The 24,960-nt window shown below is 41.7% G+C and overlaps 1 protein-coding gene across 1 annotated transcript; it reads right to left on the reverse strand.

Moving 5' to 3' along the window:
- Window positions 1-690: 690 nt before the first annotated feature.
- On the reverse strand, window positions 691-24,907 carry MXD1 (MAX dimerization protein 1). Its single transcript, XM_014540942.1, has 5 exons — window positions 24,394-24,907; window positions 19,803-19,832; window positions 7,410-7,524; window positions 5,462-5,621; window positions 691-5,222 (listed from the first exon to the last, which is right to left on the reverse strand). Exons 1-5 carry the CDS (start codon window positions 24,534-24,536, stop codon window positions 5,035-5,037), a joined length of 636 nt encoding a protein of 211 aa, XP_014396428.1. The 5' UTR covers window positions 24,537-24,907; the 3' UTR covers window positions 691-5,034.
- Window positions 24,908-24,960: the final 53 nt, after the last annotated feature.

The raw sequence follows: 24,960 nt of genomic DNA on the forward strand, positions 1-24,960 counted from the left end.
GGAGCCCAGCACAGAGCGGGCGTTCGGTCCCTCTTGCTAAAGGAATTAACACACTAAAATGAACCGAAGGGGTTAATATGTAAAAGAACCTGCTCCGCTGGGTTCCTTCCTCCTCTCGGTGAGTGGTGTCATACACGAGGTCTTTCACAATGTGGTGTCCTCCCTGCACGTGTCCCATCGCTCACCACACGCTCTCGGCCTCCCGGCCACCCCTGAACACCTGCCTCTTCCTTCTCGGCACGTCTCCTTTCCTGTGAATACCCACTCTCTCAGGGGCCCGACTCGGATGCCACCACCCGATTTCTCACAGCATGTCCCTGCCCAATTTTATTCCACAACTAACTGGTGTTGTCTTCCCCGTCAGACCACGGGCTGCTGGGAAGACAGGAAGTCTTGCCTGTCGCATGCTGCCTGTATGGGAGGTGTCACAATGACGAGGGAGCCAAGAGGAGTGCAAGAGCAGGGGACATGGGTAAGTGGAGCAGCCGGTGCTGTTACTAATTCTGATCAACAAACAGGCTCAGCTGAAGCCACACAATTGAAACTCTCAGCACAGGATCCAAGGGCTGAAAACTTTTGGCCAATGGATTTTTCCATGAAATGAAAAGAAAAAAGAAATCTTATTAACTCAGTTTTGTAAGTAAAAAGCATGAGAGGTTAAATTGGGGTACAAAACATCAAGACCCAGATTTCTTTAATAATGAAATAATTTATTATTTGTTAATGGTTGAACAATACAGACGTTTACATATACACAGCAAAGGTTCTCTAAAACATGTAGTCCTTCTAAAAACGCATGTGCTAACTGTAATAAAAAGCACCATTCTCTATGTCTTGACACAGGATTTACATTGGCGTCGTATTTACATAAAGAAACATCTGGAAACAGAATTGCATACTGTCATCTCCCTGTTTAGTGTGTGTTTACCATGAGGAAAATGGCCCCCGACACTTGATGGTTAACAGCAACATTCCCAGAGCACCAAGTCTAGGGACAAGGGGGAAGGCAAGTTTGGTAAAATCAAGAATGCCCCCTCCTCCCCCCAGCCCTCTAGAGAGAATAAGAAATCAAAATAAAAGATCTGGATCAACGTTAGAATTGGGTGTCTTACTAATTCTCATTTTATGATTTTTGCGAGAAGACAAAGATACTCGATTTCTTCAGCCATTCAATAGCTGAGTAGCAGTGCCAGGCAATTATTTCTTCTTTCAGAAGAATGTAAGAAAATCGCCCATGTAATATTAATGAAAAATCATGATAAATCACATATTGCAGCCCTCCCCACAACCCCCAGGTATCTTCAAAAACAAAGAGATCTGATCAAGTAGAATGAGAAATACCAACTCATCTAACAGGGCCTTTGGGTCTTCTCCCAGAAGAATTTTTAAAATCATGAGTAGCCAGCTACCTAAACATACTGCATCCAAGAGTTAGACATAGAAAAAATAATAGATTGCCATGCAGGAAATGCCTTGCAGCCTTTGGCTTTCTGGTGCCAGGGCAGGTAAAGGGGAAGACAAAAAAAAACACACTCGTGAAAACTAGGACGGAGAATTGGGGAAATAGATTATAAAGCACAATGAAAGCGATATTCTTGCCAATACCTTATGGTATAGAAATCTAAATGATAATGTGTATGTATATTCTTTGCAAAAATAAGTTTTCTCTTTAAATGATGGGGAGAGGCAAGAAGAAAAAAACCCCCACAAAAATCCATTAGCAAGCCCCCAAATATTGCTAGTCATTTTGAACATCAGAATCCTACCTAGTTTACACTTTTTTTTCTCCCCACACCCTAGGATTTGCTCTTGGCCACGTGAGGGATGAAGAAGAGAGGCCCATTGGGAACCCAGGTAAGGTTCCTTTGTTTCTTTTTTAAAAAAGTAGAGGTTAAAGGAAAATGGCCACCTTAAAAAAACACACCAAAAAACACTCACGTGCCAACTGCAGGGTCAGGACCTGCTTAGACTTAAGTATTCAATTTTGAATGGAAACTGAAATTATTCTAGTCTTGGGTTGACAGGGAGAAGAATCCAGGTCCTGAACCAGTCACTAGAGGAAGGTGCCAGCAGTCGCTGTCAGCACCTTGAAGGCTTCGCATCCCTGCTTAGCAACAGAAAACACACAAAATGCCCGGGTGCTCTGCCGCCGTCCTAAGCCAAAAGGCACGGGCAGTTGTGTTTCCTGGACGCTAACAGACGCACACACATCTACCTCCTCACAGCATAAAACGAAACTGGGCGACACACTCTTATTTCCCATTTGCATTGCAATGGTTTCCTTAAGAATGTAGTTGAGATTTCCTTTCAGTTTTTTAAAATCAATTTTCACATAAAAATATGCATGTGCCTATAGTTATACACAGATCTGTTTACGTACAGTTGTCAAAATCTTAAAGGCCGGGGTTTATCTCTTTGCTCATCCCCTCCCCCCAACAACCCTAATAGAAAGGTTTTTCATTTTGCTTAAAAAACTTAAAACAACCAAGAGGACTGTATAGTTCTGAACAGTCAAGCTGGTGGATCAGTGAATGAGAGGACAGATTGGCAAACCGTGCTGCCCATCAGCCGTGTGGGGAAGGGGCTTAGCTGCCGTGGGCTGAGTTTGCTGGTCCTGAAGGTTACAGTTGTGGTCAGAGAGAAGCCCATCTAGCTTGCCGATTCCGTCTACCTCGAGTTTAGAAAGTAACATCTAACCCTGGTGTCAGTTAATCTAGCAAGTTCCACATTTCTATGCAGTCAGATTGAAAAGGACCAGACAAACAGTGCAAAGGTCAAATAATTACTGTTTTATATCGGGACAGTACATTTCATATTTCAACCAAAAGACAAAAAATGCAGTTTAACTCAAAGGCACAACAATTAAAACACAGAAAATAATGGCATCTCTGAGATGCCTTATTTCTAAATTAACAAATACACAAATTTTGTTCCCTTCCCTCCCCCAATGCAAGCCCACAAGCTTCTCCCAAAGTCTTGAGTTTCTGATGCCATCCAGCATCGTGGACTTGTGAGGTGCTTGAACATAGCTATTAAACAAAATGCTTGTGAGGTCTAGCGAATGGCATTCAAAAGGGACCTCAAAGTGCAGACATATCTTTTCAAACACGTTACAGGCTGAGCTGGCTCTTTGAACACTATCACTCTGCTTAAACTCAGGAAGCAGGCTTTAAAAATGCAGAAGGCATACAAATTGTATTTCAGTGCAAATCTTCAGCTGGTAATTGGAAAAGATTCCAACAATAAAAAAAATCCTTTGTGTCACCTGCCCCGCCCCCACCCAAAGCTGAAATGAAGGAAAAACCAGAACAAAATAAACACAGGAGAGTTATACATGACTTTGGGATCATTTAGCAATCCACTGCTTCCAATTAAAAAAATTTTTAATCATTAATTGAGAAAACACAAAAGTAATCTTGCTTTGTTTACATTGCTCTCATGTCTAGAATGAGCTGCTGTGCAGAGTGTTTGAACATCTGGTGTGTGGAGGTGGAGTGGTGAGGCTGTGGCATGCTAGAGACCGCAGGCCAGCGCGGGCACGGCTGGCCCCGCACTGGTTCAGCTGTTGAGCCCTTAGGTTGCAGTGCGTCTGTGGATTTTAGGAATGTTCTTATCACTTTGTGACATACACTCTGTTTCAGCATCACAGATTTTACAAATGGTTTAAATTCAATGGAAAAGATTCGCCAGAGGCTGAAAATATCAAGACCTCAAAAATATGAATGCAAAAATATTAAGGGGAATGAACCAATTTGTAGATACCTACATACAAAGTTTCTAGAACATCTATAAAAGCACAAAGTCATAAGAATTTATTTTCCATTACATTAGTTTATATAAAATGAATAAATAGTCTTTATAGATTTAATGTGTCTTATGTACATATACATGTGCTCTGTTTTAGCTTAAATAAAAATGCTACAAAGTGGGAGACCACGTAAGGGAGAAATCATAACCAAGAAGAAAAAATCAGCCTTTTAAACTATCAACCCAAAAGCCTTCATGAAGAAGTTCCGGGTGAGTCCAAAAATAACGAGGGATTCTAGTAACACGTACCAGCCCCTCCTGTTCCCCTGCAACACAGAGCAGAAACGTGGACTTTCCTTTCACTGGTGGTAGGCACTAGCTCAGCTAGTGTCAAAGCTCAGTTATTGCTGAAAGTTAAATAGGAAAATAGATTAGAATTGGACCAAATGTCACTTATTCTGGGGGAAAAGAGGCATAATCACTTTGTGTTAAGTGGGAAATGGAGATCTAATTTATCTCTGAGGTAGGAAAAAAAAATGTTCCAGAGACAAGTAGCATAACAAACTTGGAGAAGAATGTGCATTGGGGATAGCAGTACACAGCGCAGCCCCAAAAACATCACAAAAATAGACGGTGCTATTTTGTTTGTGAGAACAAACAATATTGGAACTTTGATGAGCTGTGCAACCCCAAAGCCATACTCTCCAGGTGTCCACTTCAGAGAGACAGACGCCCATCCGCACGGGGTTCTGGGACTGAGCACGGGGTGCGGGTGTCCCTTGGAGGTATTCCTGCCTCCTCCCTGGGGAGAGGTCTGTGGGTAAGTGCTCTTAAATGCCACTGTCAAAGCCGACTTTGGAGTTCTGAGGTCAGGCTCTCAACTTTGAAGCTTGTTTCCTTCAATTCCTAAGCACAAGACACAGTCATACATTTCTGCTAGGCAAGTAACACAGTAAGCCAGAAAACGTTAAGCAAGGTCTGGTAGGCTACGTGGGGACAGTAAATAAGAGGGGAAACTGCTGAGATGTGAAAATTGCTTATTCGGTCTAAGAATTCTCGGGTGCTTCAAATCGATTGGAATGTACAGTCTCTCAGACGAATTTTTGTGGAGAGAAAGAGAAGCTAGTGGATGAAATCCTAAGCACTCCTTGCAAACGTTTACAGAGCTGATGTGGTGAAGGTGGTACACGGAAGTTGACGTGCAAGGGAACCGTGGGCAGGTCCAGTACACTACCTACTCAGATCAGAGCCGACAGGAGACCACGGGCAGCCGCAGCGACCTCTCTCTCATAGCCCGAGGCACGTCTTGCGATTGTCCTGGAGTTTTATTCTCTTGATGCTGGCGCTGGAGTAGCCCTCGTCACTGCCGAGGCTCTGCATGCTTCCCCGCTCGTCAGAATCACTCACGCTGCTGCTGCTCCAGTCCAACTCGCCCGTGAGATAGTCTGTGCTTTCAACATCCACATCGATTTCTTCTGTGGGAGGACAAGAGAGACAGTGGTAAAGGCACCCTTCAGAGAACTCAGGCTGAAAACCCCAGCGACTCCAGGCCGAGCCCTCTGGACACTGGGGCCTAACTGCTAAAAGGAGAGAGGGACTCGCTACTGACGGTCAGCTCAGCTTCCCTACATCACAAGCAGGTTCTTAGTTCCCTGTCCTGCCTCTGGCCGGTGGTAGAGGGGGAGGGGGCGAGGACGCAGGGATCGGGGCTCACCCCTGTCGGAGTCGGAGCGCTCGGAGGAGACCGTGGAGCCGATGCTGTCCATTCGTATCCTCTCGATGCCCAGCTTCTCCAGCTGCCTCTTCAGGTGCCGCTGCTCTCGCTGAAGCTTGTCTATTTGGTGAATGGCTTTTCTGTCACAATCTTCAAGTTTCTGCAAGTCAAAGGGGTAGTGAGAGTCCACAGGCAGATTTCACAGTTGGCAATGACCCTGCATCTTCCTCTCTAGCATTGGCTTCTGAAAAAATTGGCAGATTTCCTTCGGTGTGTGAGTAGCTTCGCACAGAGACAGGAAGTTGACTGGCTTGGGGACTCCTGTTTTCGCCTGACACCTTCGGCACTGACAATGCTGTGCCTGTGCTGTCACGAGGACTCTAGGGGGGAGCTCTGAGACTAGCCTCCTGGTGCCCCTCACTTTTGATATGGAAAAGACTGCAGGCAGGAACCCCCAACCTGGTCTCCCGTGCCTGCAGCGACACCCTGAACACCTAATCTCCGAACTAGAGCAGTGCATGTGGTGGGAGTTTAGGAAACAGACTTCTATTTAAATGTGTGTTTATTCAAGTGCATGGCCCAATTACATAAGCACTTTTTGCATCATGCCAAATCTCAATTAACTTCTGTTTGTTAGCAGGAAATAATAGTCCCTTTTGAAGTCCTGATTCCAAATTGTCCAACATAAGAGCTTTGAAAACACATTTACGTAGACCACTTGTTTTTACAAATCTGTCCTCTAGCTTCTCATATTCTTCAGATAATTAAGAAGATTGTTTAATTGTGATTGTTTTGCTCTAAACAGAGATTCTTCCCCCCTCCACCCAAGAAATGTCATGAATGTAGGCTACTAACCATAATTAAAGTGACATTTTCCAATCCTATATAATAAAAGGGTAATATGCAAACTGTCCCCTAGACCGGTAGTTTGGCCGGAGTTCAACAGGGAGCGGGGCCAGCCAGACCCCACCCGTGCATGAATTCATGCACCGGGCCTCTAGTCATGACTAGAAAAACATGCTGCAAGAGCCTGAACAGAACTCACTCCCCCTTTGCTATCCCAGCTCCATACTAAGGCTACCTCTGTGCCAGCCCTCTCGGAAGTCCTGGGGATACAAGGTGACCACAGAGACCTGGTCCCCTCCCTGGGGAGTCTATATTCTAAGGATAGAGACAACCAAATAGTCACACAAACCACTGCTGGGATACCAACTGTGACAAGTGCTAAGAGAGAATCACCCAGTAATAGGACCACCTGTCACAGAAGAAAGTAACCAGGTCAGGGAAGGTTTCCCTGAGCTAGTGGTATCGTGCTGAGATATGAAGAATGACAAGAAGTTAAGTAGGTAAAGAGGGGAAAGCATCCAAACAGGGGGAACAGCATGTACAAAGGCCCTGTGGTCTGAGAACATGACAAGTGCTAGGGACTGAAAGAAGGTCTGGGGCAGAGAGGGTGATGCTGCACACAGGTGAGGGGCAGGCCTGGTGGCAGAGTATGTCCTGAACCACAGAAGAATTCTAAACAGGGTGACAGAACTTGAGCTCAGGACGGATTGTTCTTGGGAAGCACAGAGATCAGCTCAGAGGAAGGCACTGCAGGATTTATTACAGTAGATGATGGGGTGAAAAGGGAAGGAGACAGGCTGTGAAATATTTCGGTCTTGGAGACAACTTAGATATATGGCTAAGAAGCAAGAGCTAACAAGGATTGCCCCGAGTTTCTGGCTTGTATAATCCGATGGGCAGTTGGATGGACCACTTAACTTCTGGTGCCTAAGGGTGAGAAACACTCAGATGGGTCTGGACGGGTTGCGTTTGGGGTGCCTGTGATTCATCCAAAAGGCGGGAAGGAAGAGCTCAGAGGTCCTGCAGATATACATTTGCTGTCCTCGTAACAAACCCTTACTGCTCAGACAAAGATAAACAGGCATCTCAAGGATACACTTACCTTTATGTGCAATTTGGCTGTTGTTAATAAACTCAATGTAGTGTGTCGATTTGATTCAGGCCCGAGCGGCACTAGCCCCTTCAACTTCTCCAGGCACAAGCGAAGTTGGGCCCGTCTATAAAAACAAGATCACAGTAGCATTTCAGAATTTCATGGCAGGCCAAAAGGTACGCCTCAAGAACAAGTTCTGAAAGAGTATGAAGTTGCCCAGGCCCAGTGATGTCCAAGACCACCAATGACCTCTTGCCCAATATGTATCTCTGGTGAAAACCAAGGAGAAGCAAAATCCAGGGTTTTCTACAGTTAAATCTATTTAAAATACCTGTGTTGGAATAGGGACTAATATCTACTGTTCACCAGGCATATTTATCAGGTTATCTCCAGGTTTCTGAATAGAAAATATCCAAATTCAGAAAATAATGACATGCCAGGTGAGAATCCTTTTAAACCATACTTATCTTTACCCATTCAGGACCACTAAGTCACTATAATTACATCATTGCTGTAGACAGTATTTATACATGTGAATGACATATTATTCGTTAAGTTTTATCTGAAATAGCAAAGACAGAAACAACCCCAATGATCATCAATAGGGAGTAAATAAATTAACTAGGGTACATCCATGTAGTGGAATACTATGCAGCTATGAAAAGAGAATATGTTCTATGTGCTATTAGGAAAGAACTCTCAGGTATATTAAGTGAAGAAAAGCAAACTGCATATAACATGCTATCTTTGGTAAAAATGGAGGAAATATCTGTGTCTTCTTGTATGGACATAAAATCTAGAATGATACATAAAATACTAGTAACAGTAGTTGGGCAGAGAGAAGTCAGGGAACAGTCAGACTGGGATGAAGAAAGGGGGATAATTTTCACTGAATAATGTGTTATACCTTTTGTTTTTTCAACCATGTAAACTACTGCTATTCAAAAGTTAAATATATTTTTTAAAAATAATGAAAAAGTACCACTGGTAATGCTACATGAACAAGCATGCTGAACAGCTGGAGAGAACCACGTGTATCTCGGAGAGTGGCAGAATGGAGCCATGGGACAGAGCGGAAGAGGAGAGAGGCTGGATGAGGCAGAAGCCACAGCAACACACGGAAGAGAGGGCCTTTCGTCAAAGACTGACCAGAAGCACAAAAGTTCCTGCATTTTTGGAAATTAATACTTCATTGAAATCTTGGTTTGGGTTTTATTCTAGAACAGGGGTGAGGAACGGCTGGCTCGCGAAATCATTGGGTCTGGCCCTGCCAAGGCATTAGGGGTGAGTTAATTAAATGTTTGACCAAATACAACAGGCTAATTTTTAATGATGTTATAAACGGCCTTGGGCAGGAAAAAAGTTCCCCACCCCTGTTCTAGAACATGGCAGATTCTATGAACATGGCCAAGATTCAGAGTTTTTGTTTCAGCTGCCACCTCCTAAAGCCTTCGCAAGCCTTCCAGCCCATGAGATTCCGTTCTCTGAGTACTTCGTTGTTCATGCTGTGCACTGGGAGTTGACTGTGCTGATGTGGTGTTTGGCATTGTGACTGAACCATTCATTGCAAGCTCCTCAGAAAGTGGGGACTGCAGCTTCATCACTGCTGTTGCCACAGTGCCTCCCCCTCCCACAGGCTTAATAAATGTTTGCCGATCGGATGATGCCATCTAGTCAACTAGACTTCAAGCCCCTCGAGGAGAGGCCACTTCTCCCTTCTCTGCGCCTTCAGCAGTGCTCAGGGTCCTGGGGTGTCAGACACAGGCCATTCCCTACACACAATGACCTGAGCAGAGCTCCTAGGAGCCTGGGAGCCTCCTTGCAGCTGAACTTGAAGAAAACCTTAAAGCTTAGTTTGCCCTTTTCCTCCCTCTTAAAAACTTTACTGTATTAATGGAAGCTGGGAATGCAGACCAAAAGGAGAAAACCGTCAGAAAGCTCTACGATAGGTCAGTATGCAAGGAAGTCCGTTCACACCCTTCATATCAAGACTTCAGGTGACACCCCAAGGCAGATCTGACCAGGGGTGCACTAGACAGCCTTTTGAGCCCCTGCCTCATCTGCTTCTGAGCCTCCTTCCTCGTCTGGATCTTAAAGGAGCTCTTCTACATTCTCCAAGGGCCCTCTAAGCCTTAATAAGCTCGAGAAGAACCGCACTCATTCCTGAGCCAGGAAGACTGAATGGGACAAATGCCTAACTAGATTATAAGACTTCCACTCGCTCTGAAAACCTGTCCATTTGTTATGGTCACAAGCAAAGACTCACATTAGAGGTCTGTTCCTCCTTCTGCATGGGGGCGGGGAGCAGAACCTGTGTAAAATGTACTTGTTCACCGTGGACAATAATATTCTTCAAAAAGAGCAGTGAAAATCGATCGTTACTAGAAACACCATAAGAAAGTATACTCAGTCACATACTTATACATACAGTAATCCAACTTATTTCTTACTACGAAGTTTATAGACTAATTGTTGAGTTAGGAAAAAAAGCTCAAATTAAAAAGAGTTGGACATTTTTCAGTTGGCTTGTTATTTGCAAAGACTGCGTGATTCAGAACAGAGTCACATTAGTCTTTATGATGTAGGTTTATCTACAGATGAGTATGTAAATTTTTTAGGAAGCTTGTCTACTGATAAAAATATAATAATAAAGTCATCTTTCCATGCACCGTCATTCTAGTTACACAGGGAGTCTAGCCCAGAAAGTATTTTCACTACCCAAATGTGGGTTTCCAAAGAACACTCCCAGTTGTGAAACTAGAAATAAGCAATTTGACTAATTTGAGCTGAAGGTAATACATGTTCACTCGGTGTCTTCTGGTCTCGTTCTATGAAAATAGGACCGAAGTGCTTTCTGGCACGTTCCTAGCGCCTCACTGCTCCAGCCTGAGGGCCGCCCTGCCCACCTGCCACCTGCCTGCAGACACACCCCTGGTTGGTGCCTGGCTCAGTTCCATCACAGAGCAGTGATATTCAATTCCTGAACCAGATAACAAAATTCTACAGACATCTCTGTAACAACTCCCCCTGAGGATCCTCAACCCTGAGACACAGACAGACACACAGACACACCCTCCACCCTGGGACCTGGACTCCTGCAGCCAGCCCTGAGCACCATGGAGCTCCCAGATCCAAAGCAAGCAGAACAAGCCCTTGTCTCAGCTCTCCCCTCAGTCCTGATAGCCTCCTGCCCAGGGATCTGGTTTTGCAGGAGGGGCCTGGTGACCACTTTGAACCAGGTCCAACTCCCCTTTGGGGAACGGGCAGGGTTTTGCCACATATCCTCAACGGGAAGCCACTAGACACCTCGCCGTGACCCCCCCGTGCATCTCCTCCCATCACATCTTCTTCAGACAGTCTCGCCTTCTGCTGCCAAGAGCTGCCTCCCCGCTCCCCACCCCCAGTAGAAGAGGGTTTTGCCAAATCCTGGCTCCCTTCGGCCCCAGACTGCCTCTTCTCTTTGCCATGATCCAACTGCTCTGTACCAAGGTCATGAACTTTGACAACTTCACCTGCTGACTCTTCAGAAATGTTGCTTTAATTATTCTGAATGGGCTGATACACCTTTGGTCTATAGTAGCATAAAGAAACCAATCTTTGATCTGAGCTATAATCAGTAACACTCGGAATAAAGTGTGGCCTATAACTAAATTAGATATAAACTATAGTTTCTTGTCAGTAAGTTTTTAATATCTCAAATTTTATTTACTTTTGTTTTTAATTATTTTAAAATCTGAATCTGTCAATCTCTATACAACTTAATATTAGTATAGTGATGAAGAGTCAAGTTTTGGGACCCTGACTCTGCCCCTTCCTCCCTGTGTGACCTTGAGCAAGTTTCTTTACTCCATGGAGCCCTCATGTCCTCAGCAGAAGGGTGGCAATGCCCACCTGAGGGCCGTGTGATATTAACTGAGACAAGGCAGGGAAGCCCCTGGGCCAGCTCTGACATGGAGTGCTCCATTTCCGGGAGCAGTTATTCTTTCTATCCTCGCTTCCTCTGTAGAAGAGTAATTACTGGGAGCAAACCCATAATCATAGCTCTATAATATTGCTTTAAAACAGTAGGGAACTCCATGTCTCACTAGGTAGATAGAGGCTAGCTGATAAAATCCAATCACTAAACTCGTCCTTAAAGAAAATAGATCTCTTCTGCCATTAAAAGATGGACAGTCTTATCCATTTTCTACGGAAACACAGATCTTGCTTATGCTAAAAGCACTTTTGTTTTACATTGTAAAATTAGCACAGAGTTTATAAAGCTATTGCATGCGAAAGGAGAAGATTCCTTCAGGCCACCCACATCACGTAGAGGCAGGGGAAGGAGGGACTCAAAGGAGGGAGGGCACGTCCGAAATGCCTGGCCTCCCTCTCACACCTCTACTGCGATGGCCAAAGGAAAGGAAAGATAGGGGCAAAGTGCTGATCTTGGAACTTCAAGCACATCTCTACATGTGTTTCCAAATCCAGAGACCCTAAAACACCTAGCACAATAGCAAGAAGAAAGGATGGCATGTTCCAGAACAAACTTAAAACAGTCTGGGAAGGATCTCTGGGAAGAAAACGACCAAACTTTGCTGAGAGACATAAGAAAATTTGAATAAATGGAAAAAAACCAGCAAATTCCCAGATATGAATCCTCAAAGTAAAAATGCCAATCTTACCAAGTTTATCTATAAATTTAACATTATTCCAAGGAAAAAGTCCCAACAGTATTCTTTATAATACTGGGAAATTAGTTTTAACTTCATCTAGAAGAATAAATGTGAGAAAGACTGCCAAAATTTTTTAAAAAGAAGAATGAGGAGGAAATGTGATATTGAATTGTATTATAAAGCTTCAATAATTAAAAACAGTATATACTAATACAGGAATAGACAGACAAATCAAGTGAACAGAATAAAAAATTCCCAGGAACAGACCCAAGAATAGACATGAATTTAGCATTTAGTGGGAATAGCACTGCAAATCCTTGGGGGAGGGGGGAATGGATTAGTCAGAAAATGGCAGGGAAGTGGGGAGACTAACATCAAAATAAATTCCAAATATATTAAAGATAAAATGCATCTGGATGCCATCCAGTTCTGTTGTTAGTTTTCCTTAACTATTGTCAGCCATGAGTCTGAGAAAATAAACAAGCAAGTGAAGGAAGCCACTAATGACGAGGCTCGGGCTCTCAGGCAGTCATCCCGAGCTCCGGCACTGGCGAAGGCACCAGGCTGACCAGCGTGCTCTTAGATGAGCCTCAACGCTGCTCTTTTTATTTGCCTCCACACTCTAGCTTCCTTGATTCTACCCATGTGTCTCTCAGGCCAGCAGGTTTGGTAAGCTAGGGAACAGGTGCAACAAAAGGAGTAAGAATCTAGGTAGATGGTGCAATCTGCAGAGAGTGCTTATGTATTTGCTGTGTCAACCCTAAAGCTCTTCCTCACGTGGACAGAGAGACTGGGAATGGTCTCAGGTCCGTTGTGAGGGAGGCACTGTTATCAGAGATTAGTCTTTTTTATTGAAGGTGTGACTGAGCTCTCTCCCTCAGATTTTCACAGTAAAGTGAAAATGATACAAAAAAGAATTATAAGGTCAAGGCAGAGCAAACAACATGGAAGCCAGTGAGTGAAGAGGGTAGATAAGTAGGTTTATAGGTGGGAATCTTGAAACACACACTGAGCTCTTTCATGCATTTACTCCACTAGTATTTCTCAAAGGATAGTAGTCTATGCACTGCTGCCTTCCTAGGTGCAGGGGGGTGTAATGTTGAGTAAGACCAAGTCCCTGCCTTGGAGGCACTTAAAATCTAGTTGGAGTGGTCAGACACGTCAACAAATTATTGCAAGATTACTTATCTGAGGGACCTTCAGACCATGACCAATACCAGCTCCCACCGAAAATTCCAGAATGGACCCACTTTGCCCTCTACCAAACATATTTCTTCATTTTCCTCAATCATATCTTGTTTGACTTCTCCATAAAGGTTTTTAAGCTTTTATAGCTTATCATAAACTTTTTTTTTCAAATAGATCATATTCCTTTATTCACATGCTACAGACCTCCTATGTATCCAACTTGTTCTGTTTCTTTCGTTACCAAATAATGGAAGAGACCAAGTCTTCTAATTTATATTAAATAGAAATAACAATGTGTCTGCAGATATTGACCTAAGAGTAGAATCTGCTATCTTCGGTAATTCATATCCCTTCTCTTTGAAGAAAACCTTACTTAACAAACATGATACACTGAGTACTAGTTTTCATTAAAGTTGGGCCTAAGATTATTAACCAAAGAAGAAGAAAAAGAGTTATATAAACAATAGTCTATTTAACGCCAAGGTTTCACCATTTTATCTCCTACCTTTGTGTGGACACAGAGTTAGTCAATTAAATAGCCTTATAAATCTTAAAGGATAATTGGAGAGGAATAAAAATAATTTCAGATGTAGGTATATAGTAAGAAAAAGAGGTTATTTAGTATAAAGTAAGAAGAAACAAATCTTAAGGGGTCAAAAATTACTCCCTAAAAGTGATGATAGGGCCTAACCTTCTCCAGAGTTTGGTTTTAGAACAAAACCTTACTGGGTTAAACAAAAAACCCTGATGAAGGCTACATACAAGTCATGCTTTGAGGAAAAAAAAAAAAGGACTTTCTTCCTTTTTCTAAAATGATCCCTTTATAAAAAATTGCCAAACACTTCATTATTACCACCTTAATTAAAGCTTTGGAAGGTCTTGGAGATTTTTCAGAATTGTGATAGCAATCTTTGTAAAAATTTACAAAGGTAGTTATATATGCTAGCTGTACAGGAACATGGCACTCAGTGAACAGTGAATGTATAAATAGCAATTCATGGTGGCTACATTTAAGTTATAAAATCACTTCTTTAATAAAAGTATGAAATACATAAGTATGCCTCATTAATATTTCCTTTCTAGAGCCCAATTTAATATATATACATATATATAGACATATATAGACATATATATAAACTAGTACTTGCTTGCTCTATCTCACACTTTGACTATTAATGCCTATGACAAAAAGTCAGGGAAGCCCCAGTGTTCCGGGTAGGGGACTGGAAACTGATTGAATAACCAGCATATATCTCTTCTCCAAGTTCTTCCAAGGGCAGATCCCACCTACCCAAGAGGAAAGATGGATTCTAGTGGTACAAATCGGAGTGCTCCTCCACACCATCAAATACTGCACACTGATACCTATATACTTCCTGTGTAATAACCAGGTCGCGCCCTTAGCCTCATGTGGCAACAAAGCAATGTGGATGTGTTACAACATCCTACAGTGAGATCTGAATGTACTTGAGGGAGTTCAGGAGCAGTAAGAGTGGTGCAATACATACCACAACTCAGACCCCATGCAAAGTCAGTCCTCTATCCCTTTGATTGAAGGAGCTTAGCTATTTGAAAAGCCAAAACGCGAAAGTAACAACTACAGGGACCTGCAATGAATTAGAATATCCTGCTAGAAAGGACCTGGCTGAAATGGTTTCATATGCCAGACCAGATGCCACTGAAACACTGTTTGACAAAACGAAAATAACAGCTTACATCAGGCTGCTGAGTCCTCCCCACGGAGCACACACAACAATCTTCGTCATGGGGTTCAGAAGACTCTGGCAGAGGTAATCTCTCTAGACCAGCTGCCTAATTCCAGCAAGGCCTGCGCATGCACCATTCCAGAAACACCAGTGTCTGCTACTAACGGAGATGCTAGAGCCTTCTTTTTTTGGGAAAAAAAAAAGAGTCCATTCTAGCACCTGACTCCTGACACTGGCTGCAGCTTCTGTGCATTCACTCAGTCTCCATTTGCTAAGGGCTTATTGAAAGGTATTCAAACCAGAAGAATTCCCAGTGAAGAGAAGGAAACAGCAGAATTACCATCAGTAAAGAGAATAACAAAAGATTAAAATATTTTCTTTTTCCAATAAAAATCAATGAGTAATTACAATGGGAAACCAATAGCAATAAAAAATATGTAAACCAGGAATATCTTTTACAAAAAATGTGCAAGATCTACATGGAAACATCTAATATATAAATAAGAACTTTTTAAGGTTAATTTATATTGGAATTATTTTTTATTTTTAAAATCCCAAAAGAATTTATGGGATGAGGAATTGATGGACTGATTATAAAATCACCAGGAAAAACAAACTGATGAGAATAGCTAAGAACATGGTTAAATAAAAAAAGAAGGGGAGGAGAATAGAGATTTGCTTTACCAGATCCTGAAGTGCATGATAAAACCTCAGTGATTAAAACAATGTACACTAGCCCTAGCCGGTTTGGCTCCGTGGATAGAGTGTCGGCCTGCGGACTGAAGGGTCCTGGGTTTGCTACTGGTCAAGGGTACATGCCCAGGTTGCAGGCTCGATCCCCAGTAGGGGGCGTGCAGGAGGCAGCCAATCAATGATTCTCTCTCATCATTGATGTTTCTATCTCTCTCTCCCCTCTCCCTTCCTCTCTGAAATCAATAAAAATATATTTTTTTAAAAAAACACACACAAAAAAACAATGTACACTGGCACGGGAAGACTCAGCCATAACCTGGTTGGTGGGCAATCCAGCAGTCAACATCAAAACCCATATCAACTTGTATACCATTAATACCACAATTATAACCTTACCCTAAGGAAATAATTATGATGTTGGACAGAGATTTATCTACAAGGTAAATTAAGGAAGCATTGCTTACATTAGCAAAATACTGGGAAGAACCTAAAATAGGTGATTGGTTATATGAATTATGGTGCATTCATATGATGCAATACTGGGCATTCTCTAAAAGTAATGTTAGGAAAGGAGATTTAACAACATTGGAAAATGTTCCTAACGTAACTTAAAAAGAAGATTCAAACTATTTACTATATGATCTGATGTTAATTTTTAAAAGTATGCACAGAAGTCTAGATAAATATATAACTTAGCAGGAATGTTAGCAGTTGTTACTGCTGCAAGGTCTATTACAGGTGATTTTTTTTTTTACTATTCCCTGTGCTTTTCTGAATTTTTGAATTTGCTACACTAAACTAGATTTTTAAAGTTATTTTCCAAAACCAATTGAAAAGATACATTTCCAAGGTCCCTTGATTTCCTCTGGCTGCTAGATTCATGGATGATTTAATTTTTAGTATGATTTTTCTATATTTCTCAGAAACTTCTTCAAGATTAGTTTTTGAAAAAAAAGAAACACACCATCTCCTCACCAAGGGTGTTTCCTTAGGAGGCTGGACCCACAACATTAGTTAAAATGCAGAGAAGCCAGGGCCCAGCATCCACAGCGACACTACACTGAGCCTCCACCCGGGAGCAGGTCTGGACTGGGCTCCGGGTTCCCAGCACCTAACACACAGCCTCTTTGGTGGTCACGACACCTAGTCCACTGAATGGAAAATACCAACTGCCTCCACCATTCTAGGTCTTTTCTTTTCTCTTCCCATCAATGCCAGGATTATTTAAGTGGTACATTGAATACAGTATCCTCAGAGTGGAGTCCTGATGAGCACCAATTATTCAGAATCTCTAAAGTGCCACAGAAAAGATTCAAAGAGAAAAAAATCCCAGTCAGAAGTTGTGTTTTTCTAAATTACTACTTTTTTTTTTTTGAGAGCTATGCCAGTCTTTGTCATATGATGTTAAGGTAAAAAATGGCTCACATGTAGTAGCATTTAGCAAAGCAGTGCTCTTTTATAGCATTCAGTTACTAAAACCAGGGAGGCTGTAACAGCAGTTGTTCAACTGACCTCAAAACCCTAAAATCTTAGGCAACCACACTAATAAGGGAGAAGTGCCCGACAGCTTTAATCTCCTCCCCTGGACTGCAGCAACCAATGCTTGGCTAAATTAAGTAAATTTGAGTCCTTACTTCCTTCTCTTCTGTTCACAGGCTCTAGGCAAGAAGAAGAATTATCAAGACCTTAAAAGACCAAATTCCAAAAATGAAAGGACAATAAGGAAACTAGATAAGTAACCCTTCAACGAACAAAAGTTGACGAGTCATACAGAAGCAGCTGGAATTATAAGCAGCCTGCCCTGCCCAATGGTGACTTCAAATCCAGTTTTCTAGAACTTTTGCCTCCACAGCCACCTGTGCATACCTTGATTTCAGCACTCAGCATATTAACTGGAACTCTCTGTGTCTTGCTCACGGACAGTCTACATTTCTCTAAGGTGGGGACCATGCTGATTTAATATCCCAGTATGAACTCACTTAACACCTGTGCGGAGCACAAGTTCTTGGGCCACTGTTGGTAGAAAGCAAACATCTTTGAACTACTATAATAAATGATAAAAATTGACATTCTGGTGGCATTCCTGCAAGGCGCAAGGCACAAAGCTGTAGTAAGCCTAAGAGCCCTTATGGGGAGGGATGAAATTTCAATCATTAAAATAAATGCCTAAGTAAGATGTTAGAGGGGAGAAGGAAGACTAGAAGAATTTTCAGCAGAAAAATTCCCAATTTACCCAGTTCACTCCAAAGGCAGGAAGATGGGAGAAAATCTAAAGATGGAAAACAAAAGCTAGGCTCCCTTTCCTCCAGAAGAGACACTTTTGAGTTTCCAGTTCATGATATATAAAGCCCTAAAGCATAAAGGAAGCTCAGACTTAAAAAAGCTCTGACTTAAAACATGTGCAACAGAGAAATGAAACGGGAAGAAGAGATGGGGAGAAACACGTGTCCAGCAACACACTTGCTTACCCCCACCCCCCACCCCACCACACACACACAATGGAATAATACTAAGCGTTTGCCCTGTTCCGAGATTTGCCTTCCTAGTAAGGGTCTGGTCTGCCCTTTCATTGACGAAACATGTCACTCAGGTCCTGACTTTCACAGTCAGGCTCCCTCGTCAAAGAGGGTGTGCATGACATCGTACGCCATCTTCTCGTTCATGCCAGGCACCCAGAAAGCCAGTCCGTTTGGACAGGGAGCCCGTACTTCACAATGAAGGGAGCTCGGCAGCTAGAATGAGGGTTGTTCAGTGACTTTAGCCCGGAATGGACATGAGAATCACCTGAGAGCTTTAAAAAAAAAAAAAAAAAAAAAGGCTAGTGGACAGTCTCAACCCAAACCAATTAAATCAGAATTGTTAGGGGTGAGGTCTGTGTTTGTTTGTTTAAGTTGCACAAAGAATTATCATGATTTTTCTGCATAGTAAAAACAAGTGTTTATGGTTTTTTGTTGTTGTTGTAAAAAGTCTACTAGAGATAGATTTGCTTTAAAATATCCCATGAAGAGGGGTGGTTTTAGTTATACAAGATTGGCAAAATATTGATAACTGTTGAAGCTGGGTGATGGGTACATATGAGTTGATTACATTATTTGCTCTATTTTTGTAAATTTGAAAAATTCTATAATAAAAAGTTACTTTATAAAATTAGCAGAAACAACAATTTGTTCTCTTCCTCCCAAATGTATAACTATATACGTATAATGTATTTAACATGAAAAATAATTATTAAAACACTACAATAAAAGCTTTGCAAGTGATTCTAATGTGCAACCAGAGTTGAGAGCCACCAGGCTGTGTCCTAGAAGGATGGGCACACTTGCTGTGGAAAATGAAGATGCAAATACGCAGCACAAGGCCATCCCGGCGAGAGAGCAACTAAGGCCTGTGGCAAGACGGAACCCAGTGAGGGTGGCAGGCTCCTTTACAAGGCACCAATCCAGTGGTTCTCAACCTTCTGGCCCTTTAAATACAGTTCCTCATGTTGTGACCCAACCATAAAATTATTTTCGTTGCTACTTCATCACTGTAATGTTGCTACTGTTATGAATTGCAATGTAAATATCTGATATGCAGGATGGTCTTAGGCGACCCCTGAGAAAGGGTCGTTTGACCGCCAAAGGGGTCGCGACCCACAGGTTGAGAACCACTGCACTAATCCAATTTCTGCTCTGCATCTATTTGCCCGAATTCTGAGAATCTCTATTCACAAGGATATTATAACTACACACATACATATGTGTGTGTGTATATATATACAGATATATCTATATATATACACTAGTGTATATATATAGATATATCTGTGTGTGCATGATTTAATACAGCACTGTCAATTATATTCAGTAACATGTAATTTTTAAAAAACACCATTTGGGAAACACTGCCTAGGACCTAAAATGCTCTGGCCTGTGGAACAGTCACACGGAAAGGCATTCCTCAGGAGGCTGCAGGGGTGAGGGTGGGGTGTGGTCTTTAGAACTAGCAAGCCCTCCATCTACCTAAGTGATTTCTGGGCAGTGCTGCTTAGAGGGCCCAGAGTGAACTTTTAAATCAGGTCCTATTGTAGGAGGAGTTAAGAAGAGCAAACAATTCCTAATTTAATGAATAGAAAATGCATCACAACTCCCCCCATACCACTCCCCAAATCCCCAACTCACCGATTCTTCTCCATTTCATTGTGAGTTGATCTGAAAGAGGGAACAATAAGAAAAGGGTAAGTTTTTTTTTTTCTTAAAGGACTACTTCAACACCAACAAATATTTTTAACTTCTTTCTCTCCAAAGTTGATAGAAGACAGAAAAAGGGAGAATAACTCAGTGGGTTCTATTAAAGAAACCAGTCCCTTTGGGGGTCAGGTACATGTAAATATCTAAAACAGAGTTCAAAGAGAAGTGAAAAACTAAGAGGCATGCATTCCCTAGTGGAAAGGTAATCCATTTTAAGAAAGGAAATAAAAGAAGTCTATTTATACAAAGACAAAACAGCTGCACAATGTGATGTGAATTGGGGTTATATCATTCCACAAGCTTACTTTAGGCTGAGGGTACAACAGTGGAGGTGGCACCCCCACTCCAGCCCTGGAGTTTTTCTAGGTGTAGTATTCACCAAAATTTTATGCTAAGTTGTTTGACTACAGGATTCAGTTTTAAATGAGTAAAAATCACCCCTCTCCCCTCAATCTTTGTATTCCCTGAAGTAACTATTTTATCATATACAACCTCCTGGAAGGAGCTAGTACTGAATGGCTATGAAATGAGTTTAGGGAGGAGCTTCCAAAACTCATTTCAACATAAAGACGACAGACTGGTTAGAGCTTTGCCACTGACTGGTACCGTGGAGGAAATGAAACTTTTACCATTCTGTCCTTGGTTAACCCCTCCGTAAAATGGGAATAAAAAGTATTGCTAATTATCTACTGAACAAGCATGGATCAATGAGGCAGCAACTGTAAAAGTGATTAGAGAGCCTTGGGTGAAAGCTGTGGTGGACATGAATTCATATTATTAGTGTATTTATAGCTGACCTTGAATATAAGGTCTGGTCTAAAAATTTATGGACAGGTTTCACAAAAGTCACAAGCAGTCAGTCAAGTGGTCACTTCAGTGTCCTGCTCACACAGTTCCTCCCTGACTAGTTATAAATAAACCTGAGGAACTCCCCAGTGTTACAAAGGCACTGGATCCTGACCTTATGGAAGCTCTCTAGAATCTAACCAGTTCAGATTATGCCCTGGTTCAAGTCATGAAATTCTGTGGGGCCATCATTAGAACTTTACTGTGCCTAGGAGATAAATTCTGAGTAATCATGGAGGATCACTACTCCCATGAATTCTCAGCCACTCATTTACATGGGGGGGGGCATCAAGTTTGTTCACATCAGAGACTAGGGGTGTGTGTGTGTGTGTGTGTGTGTGTGTGCGCGCGTGTGTATGTGTGTGTAGTCTTAAAATGGGACATTTCCAATCTGGCATTTAAACTTCTCTTCTACGAGGAAAAAAACTAGAAAAAATGACAGCACTTTCAGTTTTAGAGCATTTGTTTTCTGGATAAAGGACGTGCGAACTTTAAAACTGGTTAACTTAAAAGCTTTAGATTGAGTCCCTTGGTTATCCCTCAGCATTCTTCAGTTACATTTTTCTGAAGGTTTATTTCTGCAATGGCCAGCAGGACATCACAGTTAACAAGAATCTGGCTTACAGTGCAAACCTTTGGCTTAAAATCACGTGACGTTTTAGTTTTAACAGGGAATAACAAGTTCAAAGTCTGACAGATTTTTTAAATGGATGGAAGTATATGACCACAACTGGCAAAGATTTCCCTGTTTAACCGCAGACAAGGACCTTCCTCAATTGCCATTCTTGGAAGGTGGTGGTGGAGGAGGGTGGATATTTGAAAAGAACATGGTCTCCTGTGAGAGAAAATAACAGCACACAGGGCACTCGTACCAAAAATTTCTGGATTCTTTGAAGATACATATAAAAAAAATTCTGAATCCTCAAGAGAGACTTTTTAATAGATTCCATAGGAAGCACAACTCCTTCCAAACTTTGAACAGAGTTTTGGAAAGTAAAGATCTTATTTGATTACTTAGGGGTGTTGAACACATTGTGATGTTTACAAGGGGACTTATACCTAATGGCTTGGGCATTATTGAAGTGCATTTGGTTTACTGAAACTGAGTTTGTTTTTAATAAAAAGCAGACCTTTTAAGAAATAATCAGTTCAGAGATTGCCTGCAAACTCTGTTGATGGGTCAACATTAATATTTTTAATTATAGCAGTATAAGAGACAGATACTTTGTATCACAATGATTTTCCATGTGATTACTGAAGATTTGATAAATCTGTAATAATTGAAGGTCAATGTCACCATTTAAAAATATATTCTAACAGAAAGATAACTAAACCAAACTACATAGTATTTGAGAATGAGAAAAGTCCTTGGTTCAAAAAGACTCCCCATGTCAGGTCAGCTATATAGCCACTGTCTCATAAAAGAACTGGGTGGCAAGTCCTGGACTTCCTCTTTCAAATGAGTGCCAAAGTCTGCTTTACCAATTTAACATACTTTTTAAAAGCCTGGATTTCAATTCTACATATTTAGTAACTTATTTCAAAAACCAGGAAGAGAGGAAAAAAAGATTCCATCCCCTGTATTCCAGTAGTTCTCTGGATGATTCCAAAACAATCAATATTCACAATTTCATTTGTGTTTTTTTTTTGTTTGTTTTTTAAAAACAAGCAATTAGAAAAACTTCAGATCTGCATTTTCAGTTCCCAAGAAATTTGATATGTGGCTAAATCTTATTTTTTATTGTCCAAGGAAAAGTATTCCCCCCACCCCAGCTCTACAAACAAAGAGCACAGCATTTCAACCCGAATTAACAAGAATAAACTGTTATCCAATGGTTACGTAAACCAGCAGCAATCTCTCCAGAGCCCTTACTTCAGTTCACAATCCCGACGATACAGAGCTTTGGATATAAGTCTAATTCAAATCAAGGGATCAAACTGCATTCTCTGGGGGGGATGGCTCTCTGCTCAGGTCAGGAAGGAAATGATTACATTTAAATAAAACAACCTGCTCCTGCTTCATATGATTGCTTGGCGTCTTCTCCAGGTTTAATCATGGTCTCTCAAGAGATCCTCGCATCACTGAAGATATCACACTAATTCACTACTAGTCAAGAATATGGGCAACTGTGAGAGCCTCCTATTTCTTACCTTGAAAGCAAACCAAATCCATTAAGAGAAGTAACAGAGCTTTTCAAAAAATCAGGAGTTGCAGCCATTTTTTTTTTTCCAGGAATAATGCTTCATATTAAAGAGAAGAGAAAGGCTGTTTCTTGGCTTGAAATTCTCAACTATCATTATTTTTCTTTCCTAATCACCTTCTGGGACCAAGCCACTTCTCTTCATCAACTTCCTCTTCTTTTCCTCTCCCTATCACTGAACATCCCCTGACAACTTTCCTGTGAAACTTAGGAAAAAATTAATTGCTAAGGACCAGGCTTGACTATTAATGTGGACAATTCCTCTCACATCATGAGTAGACAAGAACAAATGAACTACACTTTTCCAGGAAAATAACCCAAAAGGCTTCAAAGTTCTTACAAACAAAAATTTAAAAATTAACACTGTAACAAAATGCAACATAGCTAAATTGTCCTACACCACTGTATAATCCAAGTAAGTATCAGCATCCTTATTAAAGGCCCGGGTAGTATCCATGCACAGATCTATTAGCTACCACTTTCAGGTAATGCTAAGGAAGGGAAGGAAAACAAAAAAATCACCAGGTAATTAATTACCAGGTCCGTGCTTCACAAAGTGCTTTCCTATTCAAGAGCTCAGCACCTGTGTGCTGCTCACATCCTGTGGTTCTACCAACACTGAGGACAACTGGCAGAATCAAGGACAGAGGAGACAGCAAGAACAAGTGAGTTAGGTTTAAGTAGGAACCTTCTGGTTTCCAGTGGTCTGTATTATACCATAGAGGCTAACCAAATACAGCTACTTTCAGGGAGTTATTCATGAGGATGGGAAGGGGATAAGGATTCTAAATCAGCAATGAAAATGTCAATGGTTTTAATTTACTGGAATGAAAGGTATAGTTGAATGGATCTAATAAAATATATTTCCTAGCTAACTTATATTTGAAGAGCAAGGAGTGGAAAAAGGACAATAGCATTAATAGAGTATTCCTATGTGCCAGGAACTATGTTCAGGGCTTTAATATGTGATTTCACTGACCACTAGTCAACTGCTAGTACTTCCTAGTGAGAGTCACAGATTTTAAGAACTGTAATAAGGCTAATATAAAAGGGTTGTGGCATATTAATATTTTGATGTTATATGTTCCTCCATCACCAAAAGGCAGATTTTAACCTCACTCATTCCTCTTTGCCATTATAAATAGGTATGACAAACTAGATTATCAGACAAACCATTGTATTTAATGCACATGTCAAATATGAAATCCTACCACCCATGCCAAGTCAGATACTTTAACATGATTATAAATTTTTCATTATGAAAAGTGAAAGAAGTGGATAATGTCCATTTCTCTTTTCAATTCCCTCCACCCAGAGGGCTGCTTCCTCCAATGGCTTACGACCATGTGTGCATTACTGAATCATGATCGCCACTTAATTTACTGGGTTATAATCACAACAGGTAACTTCCATTCTGCAGGTTGTGTCATCTGCTGTATAACCTAAAAGGGAAAGAGAAATATTTACCAAATTACCTGCTACTGCTGTTATTCTTCTTAGATTTGTTCCTCCGTTTGAAGGCATCTCTGTCCTTGTTATTGTATGGTAACATGGAGGCATAACCATGTTCAGCTTCTAGAAAACCGGAGGATCCAGTTAATGAATGAGCCTGGAACATTCAATACTCTCTCTTCTCTACAGTATTTCCTTTTTACATTTTACCTATATTTCATTGAAAGAATACAGTGGAAATAATTAAACGCAGCCAGGTGGAATCCTTAGAACAATGATTGTTTTTAAAATTGTGTGAATGCCCTCAGTTCGGAGCAGGTGTAAGGAGCATTCCAGCTGCTCATTGTTGAGAAAGACCCATCAAGTCGCTAAGCGCCTGGAGCCCGGGCTCCCCACTGGCAACGTCCAGCAGGTGTGTTAAGTGAAGATGCGGGGCAAACGCCGGGCGCGGGGGGGTGGGAGGACAGGGGAGGCGCTGCTCCTCCGCCTGAGACGGGCCAGCAGGGAAGAGCCCGATGAGGTAGACCCAGGGCCTGGCCGAGGGGGCCCCCAGCACTCCACCCGCGACGGGGTGGGGAGGATGCGACACC

The sequence above is a fragment of the Myotis brandtii genome, unplaced genomic scaffold (assembly GCF_000412655.1).
Source record: "Myotis brandtii unplaced genomic scaffold, ASM41265v1 scaffold251, whole genome shotgun sequence".
In the NCBI taxonomy this organism is placed as follows: Eukaryota; Metazoa; Chordata; class Mammalia; order Chiroptera; family Vespertilionidae; genus Myotis; species Myotis brandtii.